Here is a 9,084-nt window from a genome sequence, read left to right on the forward strand (position 1 = left end):
CCGTCCCGCTACCTAAAGCACGGCAGCCCGGTGTCACCCTTAGGCCCATGCCACAGCACACGCACCCAGGGGTGCGCAGCCTTGGCAGTGAGCAAGGAGAAGGCCGGGGCTGTGCACAACTTCACACCCTGCCTCCATAGTTCCCAGCCCTGTGTGACCATCTCTGTGACAGGGTGCCCCCGCAGGTCACCCGCTCGGTGCCCGGGGTGCTGCTGTTCAAGGGGTGAAAGTGCTTCCCGCGGTGCCAGGCGGGACAGGTGAAGGCAGCACCACCTGCCCAGACTGTGGAACCAAGGACACAGCATGGAGGGGAGTGTGTGAACACAGGTGCTGGGGCACCAGGCTGCCCACGGGTGTCTTTGACACGTGGGGACCACAGCGAGCCTGCCAGCAATGCTGCTTCACTTGCCCGGCTCCGGTGGCAGCGTTGCCCGTGCCAGGGTGTGGAGCCCCCGGTCTCCAGCTGCCGGTGCCGCTGCCGGTGCCGGTGCCACTGTCGGTGCCAGTGTCGGTGTCAACACTGCTGTGTCAGTGTCAGTACCGTTTCAGGGTCAGTGCTGGTGCCAGCACTGGTGCCAGCATCAGCGTCGATGCCCGTGTCAGTGTCTGTGTCATTGTCAATGTCGGTACCGGTGTCAGTGTCATTGTCGGTGTGGGTTTCAATGTTGGTGTTGGTGCCGGTGTCAGTGTCGGTACCGGTTTCAGTGTCGCTATTGGTGCCAGTTTCAGCGTCAATGTCGGTGCTGGTGTCAGTGTTGGTACTGGCTTCAGTGCCGGTGTCAGTGTCGGTGTTGGTACCGGTTTCAGTGCCGGTACCGGTTTCAGTGCTGGTGTCAGTGTCAGTGTTGGTACCGGTTTCAGTGTCGGTGTCTGTATTGGTACCGGTGTCGGTGTCAGTGTCGGTACCAGTTTCAGTGCCGGTTTCAGTGCTGGTGTCAGTGCCGGTTTCAGTACCGGTGTCAGTGTCGGCACCGGTTTCAGTGCCGGTGCCGGTGTCAGTGCCCATTTCAGTGTCGGTACCGGTTTCAGTGCCAGTGCCGGTGCCAGTGCCGGTGTCGGTGCCGGCACCGGTTTCAGTGTCGGTACCGGTTTCAGTGCCGGTGTCGGTGTTGGTGTCGGTACCGGTGTCAGTGCCGGTTTCAGTGCCGGTGCCGGTGCCGGTGTCAGTGCCGGTGTCGGTGCCGGTTTCCGTGCCGATGCTCCGCACGTGCGGCCGCCCCGCCCCCGGCCCCGCCCCGGCGCGCGGCGGTGCCGTCACGGCGCTGCGCAGCCGCGGTGCGGCGGAAGCGCGGCCGGGCGAACATGGACGCGGGCGGCGGCGGCGGACAGAGCCGGGTGCAGGGCGGCCCCGGGTCGGGCGGCGACGAGAAACCCACGCCGCCTTGGGGCCGGGACCGCCGGGACCCGCCCGCCGGGCCCGAGAAGGAGCAGGAGCTGGTGAGCGCCGCCGCGCCGCGGGCCGCAGCTGAGTCACGGCCCGTTCGGGCCCGCGTCACCGGCCGGGCAGGACGTCATCCCGCGTCACGGGCCGGCCGGCATCCCTCCGGGAACGGGCGGCATCCCGCGTCACGGGCCGGCCGGCATCCCTCCGGGAACGGGCGGCATCCCGCGTCACGGGCCGGCCGGCATCCCTCCGGGGACTCCCTCCAGCGCGGGCGCCTGACGGCAGCGCGGGGTTCCCTTCGCGGGGCGCCGGGACGCAATTGAGGGTTCCCATTTCTGGGCGGGGGCTCGGGGGTCTCAGAGGAGTGTGTTCGAGGGGAGCTGTGCTGTAACCAGGGGGTGTGGGTGACAGTGGGCGCTGTGGAGGGCTCCCCGCTTTGCCCAGCACGGGGGTGACCTTGGCTCTGGGAGTCCCCGTGGGCTGAGGGACACAGTCTGTGTGTGAAGGGGCTGCTGTCAGTGGGGAGCCCCCCGTTGGGCTGTGACCTGACGTGCCCCTCTCTGTGGGGTTGTTTTTGTACAGCACAGAGTAACAGGGGAGGTGTATCTCACACCCTGGGTGGTATCTTCGGGAAGGTATCCCCAGTAATGTGAACATTGCTCCACCCTGGTAGCATTGGGGTAAGGTGGTGCCCTGAGCAATGAGTGCATCACTTTGTCCTGGTACACCTGCGGCTTGGGGTGACATCCCTGCCTCTGTCACACTGAGTCTTCCTGTGCTCTGCACCCTTAACTCTTCCTTCTGTGCATTTTGGCAGTCTGAGGAGGACAAGCAGCTGCAGGATGAGCTGGAGATGCTGGTGGAGCGCCTGGGGGTGAGTCTGTGCTGCGTCCCTCAGCAAGGAGTCCTGGCCAGGATTTGACTCTGTCTGTATCTTGCTTATCTCTCTGTTAGCTCTCCTGTGCTGTTCCTAGTGCAGTGGAGATGGGGGGATTTTACCTTGAGTGGGGTGGGCCCCTGTTTGTCTGCTGTGATCTGTCCCCCAGCATTGCTGCCTGTCTAACCTGTGCCTGAGGGACCTCTGTGTCTCTAGTGCTGCTGTACCCTCCTTCTCTAGCTCTTGGGCTGAAGGAGGCACCCCAGGGTGGGGGGTTGTTCTGCTAAGAGCCATGGCTGTGTTTGGGGTGGGCTGGTGAGGTGGTGGCTCAGGAACCAAGCCCTTGCTCTCTTAAGAGGCAGCTTCTCTCTGCAGGAGAAAGACACGTCACTTTACCGCCCAGCCCTGGAGGAGCTGCGGAGGCAGATCCGCTCTTCCACCACCTCCATGACCTCCGTTCCCAAACCCCTCAAGTTCCTACGGCCCCATTATGGCAAGCTGAAGGAGATCTATGAGAACATGGCTCCAGGAGAGAACAAGGTAGAAGCTCTTGGCCCCACCATCCCATGTGACTCAGGGGACAGTGCTGGCGCAGGCAATCACAGAGTCCTCTGGACCCTGGGATCTAACAGCAGTCTCTGTGACTTGCTCCAGAGGATTATAACTTGTCAAGATGGTACCTTTGCCATCTATGGTGGTTTGCAGGCACAGGGAGGCTGTTGTGTCCCTGGCTGGCCCTGGTTCCCTGTGCCTGGCCTGTGTCTGGAGCTCTGCACTCTTTCTGCAGCGCTTTGCAGCAGACATCATTTCTGTCCTGGCCATGACCATGAGTGGAGAGCGTGAGTGTCTGAAGTACCGGCTGGTGGGCTCCCAAGAGGAGCTGGCATCTTGGGGGCATGAATACGTCAGGTAAGCCTGAGGGGGACCAGAGGGGAAGGATAAGGGCTCAGGGGAATTTCCTGGAGCACTATAGCTCTGGCCTGCCTGGGATGTGTCTTGACTAGCTGGTCATGTGTTCAGCTGCCCCTATTACACCTGCATACGTGTCACTTCATGGTTTATTCACGACGGTTTTCAAGCTGCAGAGGTCTTGCTGCCATGGCCTCTGAAATCTCTGGTCTTAACCCTGTTTCTCCTCTGGCCTTGTCCCCCATAAGGTCTGGAGAATGCAAAATCTCCATAAACAGCACACAGCCCTGGCTAACTGAGAGCAGCTGCTCCCCGTTCTCATGGCTCAGTGAAACTGGTTTTTGTAGTGGTGATATCCCTTTGTTCCTGCAGGCACTTGGCAGGAGAGGTGGCCAAGGAGTGGCAGGAGATTGATGAAGCTGACAAAGCTCAGAGGGACACACTCCTCACCCTGGTCAAGGAGATTGTTCCCTACAACATGGCCCACAACGCAGAGCATGAGGCTTGTGACCTGCTCATGGAGATAGAGCAGATGGACATGCTGGAGAAGTACATTGATGACAATGCCTACTCCAAAGTGTGCCTCTACCTGACCAGGTGAGGGGGCTTGGCAGGCTGAGGTGCTGGACAGGGCCTGATCCCTGTTGGGCCAAGGTTGCCTGATCTGTTTGTCACCCTTGTGTCTGTCTCCTCCTTAAAGCTGCGTAAGCTATGTCCCAGAGCCCGAGAACTCGGCTCTCCTGCGCTGTGCCCTGGGCATCTTCCGCAAATTCAACCGCTACCCCGAAGCCCTGCGCCTGGCTCTGATGCTCAATGATGTGGAGCTGGTGGAGGACATCTTCACTTCCTGCAAAGATGTGTAAGCAGAGATGTTCCCTGCCCTCTGCAGCCTGGTGGGGCGAGACTCCCCATCTGGGCAGAGAGAGGTTGGATCTGTCACTGTTAGAGGCATTGGGGGTTTGGATTGAGACTCTTGTCCCTGAAATGAGGATGGGTAGGAGTGGGTCATGTCTGTATGCCCTGGGCAGGGCAGGCTGGCTCACTGCTTGGTGAATCTGTGTTTGTGCTGGGGCTTGCTGGGTTCTGGGCACTCAGGAAACCCTTCCCCTCTGCACAGAGTTGTCCAGAAGCAGATGGCCTTTATGCTGGGCCGCCATGGGGTCTTCCTGGAGCTGAATGAGGATGTGGAGGAGTACGAGGACTTAACAGAGATCATGTCCAATGTCCAGCTCAACAGCAATTTCCTGGCCTTAGCCAGAGAGGTGAGTGTGCCAGCTGGGAAAAGCACCCTGGGCTACCTCCAGCTGTGGCTGCCCTGGCTGCCAGGCTCTGCGGCAAGATTTGAGAAGAAATCCATCATCCCTGTGATCTGGGCCAGACACCTGGAGAGGTTGCCATTGTAGGATGTGCTGGCCAGGAGGTAACCCCGTTCTCCCTTCTCTTTGCAGCTGGATATCATGGAGCCTAAAGTGCCAGACGATATTTACAAAACCCACCTGGAGAATAACCGTAAGGGCTTGTGTTGTAGCTTTTTTTGTCCCTGCCTGTGTGGAGTTCTTGAGGCTGCCAAGCACTTCTGAGCTTGTGTGGTCAGATGTGTATCTGAGGTGGGCAGATGGCCTGCCCATGGTCTCTGACCTGTGGATTTGGGCTTCTCTTTCCTGCTGGAGATGGGACAGGTCCTCATTCCCCTATGGTGTGGGATGGCTGCACATTGAGGGCTGGCAGGGCTTCTGTTGCTGCTTTCCTCACCCCGTCATTGTTCCACAGGGTTTGGGGGAAGTGGTTCCCAAGTGGACTCAGCCCGGATGAATTTGGCCTCCTCCTTTGTGAATGGCTTTGTGAATGCTGCCTTTGGACAGGACAAGCTGCTAACAGATGATGGCAATAAATGGTTGTACAAGAACAAGGACCATGGTGAGTTAGCTGGCTGGGCAGGGCTGGAGGTGCCTCTAGGCTTGGGGTTACCACCCTGTCCCTTTTGGGGTAAGGGTGGCTGAGCTGGCCTATGTCCCTGGCTCCCGCAAGCCCCAGACAGGGCACATCAGTTCAGGGCTGATGGGAGCCTTTCTTCCCTGGCACCACAGGGATGCTGAGTGCTGCAGCCTCACTGGGCACAATCCTGCTGTGGGACGTGGACGGGGGGCTCACACAGATCGACAAGTACCTGTACTCCTCAGAAGATTATATCAAGGTCAGTGACAGATCCTGGCTCTGTGTCTGCGTGGGGCAGTCCTGCTGTGAGCTGGGCGTGCAGCTGGCAGGGGAATGTCCTTGCTTTGGGCCCCTGTGCAGCTCAGCTCCTGCACAGGGGAGGGTTGGATGCCCTCTGCTCCAGGCTTTTGAGCAGCTCACAGTGAGGTGCTGTTCTCCTGGTGACTGCCTGAAGCACCCTTGGGGCTCCCCTTGTCATAGAGCTGTGAGCTTTGGATTTCTCAGCTTGATCCAGTGGCGTTGCCCACTTCGTACCAACTTGCCCATCCTGGGGAGTGGGAGTGATGTGTGAGGTGACATCAGTCACGGGCTGGCAGGGAGCTTTGTGTGTTGGTGGCTAGTGTGTGACGGTGCTTCTGCCTTGCAGTCTGGAGCCCTCCTGGCCTGTGGCATCGTCAACTCAGGGGTGAAAAATGAGTGTGACCCTGCCCTGGCCCTCCTGTCCGACTATGTCCTCCACAACAGCAACACCATGAGGATTGGAGCCATTTTTGGGTAAGGGCCTGGCCCCAGCCTCCCCATGCTGCACAGGGTGGTGCAGCTCCTTCCTCACACCTCTCTGGACTCTGCAGGCTGGGACTGGCGTATGCGGGCTCCAACCGTGAGGATGTCCTGACTTTGCTGCTGCCTGTGATGGGAGACTCCAAGTCCAGCATGGAGGTAGGGCATGAGGCAGGGTTTGCCTGTGATTCCTGCTTCCCCATCCAGTGCCCCGAAGCTCCTGGGAATACAGGTGCTGTCCTGCAGCCAGCTTGAGCTCTGAGAACAAGCCACGTGTCCTTGCTCAGCACTGTGCTGTACCAGAAGAGCATGACCCTATTTTCCTTATCTGAGCTGCTGCCACAATGGGATTGCAGCAGATTTAGGAGGGTCGGAAACCATCAGGTCTTGCAGTAGCCCAGATTTTCATATGAAGTGGAGACCAAGGGTACCTAGTGCTGTAGGCCAGCTTACTCTGAGCTGTCCCTGTGTATGACATGGCTCCTTCCCCCATCACTAGGTGGCTGGTGTGACTGCCCTGGCCTGTGGGATGATATCAGTGGGCTCCTGCAATGGGGATGTCACCTCAACTATCCTCCAGACCATCATGGAGAAATCAGAGACAGAACTGAAGGACACCTACGCCCGGTGGCTGCCACTTGGCCTGGGCTTGAACCACTTGGGTAATGCTGGGCAGTGCCAGTGGCTCCTGGGTTGGGGAATGGGGTGGGAGCATCCCTCCACTGCTGTCCTTTAACCACTATGCTTTCCTTGACAGGGAAGGGAGAGGCAATTGAGGCCATCTTGGCAGCGCTGGAGGTGGTGTCGGAGCCATTCCGCAGCTTTGCCAACACGCTGGTGGATATCTGTGCTTATGCAGGTGAGTTGGACTGGTCAAGGTGGGAGGAGGCAGGAGCAGGTCCAGGGTCCTCTGCCTGCTGATCCTGGCCCTCTACTTCCTCCCCAGGCTCAGGGAATGTCTTGAAGGTGCAACAGCTCCTTCACATCTGCAGTGAGCATTTTGACTCCAAAGAGAAAGAGGAGGACAAGGACAAAAAGGACAAAAAAGAGAAGGAAAAGAAAGAGAGCTCAGCTGACATGGGTGCTCACCAGGTGGGGAAATGTGGGCTGGGGGTCTGTGTTGGAGCAGGAGCTGCCTTTGGAAGGGTCCCTAAGGCCCTTGTGGTGTCAGAGCAGAGGGAAAACAGCTCCCAGCAGGATCCCTGCACACCCTGTCCCCCTAGGCTTGGGGTGGGCTGGGTGTTGGGCTGGGTGCTCAGTGCCTTTGTCCCTGCAGGGCGTGGCAGTGTTGGGGATTGCACTTATTGCCATGGGCGAGGAGATTGGTGCGGAGATGGGCCTGCGCACATTTGGCCACCTGGTGAGTGACACCATGGGGACAGCACAGAGCCAGGATGGGACCTCGGAGTAGAAACTGGGTATTGCCTCACGTCTCATAGACCTTGCTGCACTTGCTGATCTGAGTCTAACACCCACCTCCCCTCTGCGCAGCTGCGGTACGGGGAGCCCACACTCCGCCGTGCTGTGCCCCTGGCCCTGGCTCTTATCTCAGTCTCCAATCCCCGGCTCAACATCCTTGATACTCTCAGCAAGTTTTCCCACGATGCTGACCCCGAGGTCTCCTACAACTCCATCTTTGCCATGGGCATGGTTGGCAGTGGTAAGCCTGGGGACAACCTTGTTTGAGGTTTGTTTGGGGGGAAAAGGTGGGAGACCCGTGCCTTGTACACTACTCTGCCTGCACCTCCTTGTCCCCAGGTACCAACAACGCCCGGCTGGCAGCAATGCTGCGGCAGCTGGCCCAGTACCACGCCAAAGACCCCAACAATCTCTTCATGGTGCGGTTGGCCCAGGTGATGATACTGCGCTCACTGCTTGTGTGCGGAAGGAAGGGGAAGTGTGGGATCCCTGCCCTGGGTGTGGGAGGAGAGTGTTGTCCTGGGGGTGTCACCCTTCTTAGGGCATGGCTGGGAGTCCCAGGTTACTCCATCACTCTTTCATGTACTTTCTCTGCCACACCAGGGCCTGACTCATCTGGGCAAGGGGACACTCACCCTCTGCCCATACCACAGTGATCGCCAGCTCATGAGCCAGGTGGCTGTGGCTGGGCTGCTGACCGTCCTCGTGTCCTTCCTGGATGTGCGCAACAGTGAGTGATGTTGGCTCTGTCCCGCCACTTTTCTCTGCCCTGCAGTGTGGGCATTGCTCAGCCCCTTTACTTCTGTCTTCCCCCCAGTTATCCTGGGCAAGTCCCACTACATTCTCTATGGCCTCGTTGCTGCCATGCAGCCCCGCATGCTGGTCACCTTCGATGAGGAGCTGCGGCCTCTGCCCGTGTCGGTTCGGGTAGGACAGGTAAGGGGCAGCCAGGGCTGGGGCAGGTGTGTGCTGATGTCCCTCTGTGTCCCTGGCATTGATCTCACTCTTCTCTCTCAGGCTGTGGATGTGGTGGGCCAGGCAGGCAAGCCCAAAACCATCACTGGCTTCCAGACTCACACAACACCAGTGCTGCTGGCACATGGAGAGCGGGCAGAGCTGGCCACAGAGGAGCACGTTCCTGTGACGCCCATCCTGGAGGGATTTGTTATCCTACGCAAGAACCCCAACTATGACGTTTGAGCCAAGGGGAAGCTGGGGGGTGGGTAGGTGGTTTGGGAAGGGAGGGAAAAAACCTAGTTTGTTTTTGTTACTGAGAGTCAAGGAAATAAACTATGTGGAGACTAGTGCTGCTCTCTTCTTGAGCTGGGAGTGTGTGCTGGGCTCTCATCCTTTTGGGTGTGCCTGTGTCCCATGGAGGCAGTGCACAGTGAAGATCCCAACATGCAGGGAATGAACACAGAGTTGTGGGGTACCACGGGTGCGCCTAAACTTCTGCATCCAGCTGTGCCCTGTGTGCGTGCCTGGCACAGCCACATGTGCTCAAGAGTGTGCAACTTCCCTTTAGCCCAGCACGGCTTTTCCCTGGCTGGGACTGCCTTCTTGGGGGGTGTTGGCTGGCATCTCCGAACTTTCAACTACCCTGCTAGATGTGCTGGGCTCTGCCATCATTTGGGGCTGCTCCAGAGCTGATGTTGGGATTAAAAGCAGTCAGGGAGGTGGGGATAGAAGCCACATGGGAAGTATTTTTAGCGAAGAGGAAACCCTGCCTTGTTTCCAAAACTGACAGTGTCTGTATCTGTATCTGTGCCCCAGCTGGGTG

The 9,084-nt window shown here is 58.7% G+C and overlaps 1 protein-coding gene across 1 annotated transcript; it reads left to right on the forward strand.

Moving 5' to 3' along the window:
• Nucleotides 1-1,248: 1,248 nt before the first annotated feature.
• PSMD2 (proteasome 26S subunit ubiquitin receptor, non-ATPase 2) lies at nt 1,249-8,608 on the forward strand. Its single transcript, XM_041718079.2, has 21 exons — nt 1,249-1,437; nt 2,202-2,258; nt 2,637-2,801; nt 3,049-3,170; nt 3,543-3,767; nt 3,871-4,029; nt 4,288-4,432; nt 4,619-4,679; nt 4,941-5,087; nt 5,258-5,364; nt 5,752-5,879; nt 5,957-6,044; nt 6,385-6,547; nt 6,643-6,744; nt 6,832-6,977; nt 7,162-7,245; nt 7,377-7,545; nt 7,644-7,738; nt 7,908-8,034; nt 8,122-8,240; nt 8,322-8,608. Exons 1-21 carry the CDS (start codon nt 1,303-1,305, stop codon nt 8,502-8,504), a joined length of 2,727 nt encoding a protein of 908 aa, XP_041574013.1. The 5' UTR covers nt 1,249-1,302; the 3' UTR covers nt 8,505-8,608.
• Nucleotides 8,609-9,084: the final 476 nt, after the last annotated feature.

Source organism: Taeniopygia guttata, chromosome 9, assembly GCF_048771995.1.
Source record: "Taeniopygia guttata chromosome 9, bTaeGut7.mat, whole genome shotgun sequence".
Lineage (NCBI taxonomy): Eukaryota > Metazoa > Chordata > Aves > Passeriformes > Estrildidae > Taeniopygia > Taeniopygia guttata.

Excerpts from the sequence above, each read along its gene's own strand:
- PSMD2 (XM_041718079.2), top strand. The coding sequence starts at position 1,303 with ATGGACGCGGGCGGCGGCGGCGGACAGAGCCGGGTGCAGGGCGGCCCC. Across the intron at positions 4,030-4,287 it reads TTCACTTCCTGCAAAGATGT|AGTTGTCCAGAAGCAGATGG; the intron begins GTAAGCAGAGAT and ends CCCTCTGCACAG. Across the intron at positions 8,241-8,321 it reads TGTCGGTTCGGGTAGGACAG|GCTGTGGATGTGGTGGGCCA; the intron begins GTAAGGGGCAGC and ends CTTCTCTCTCAG.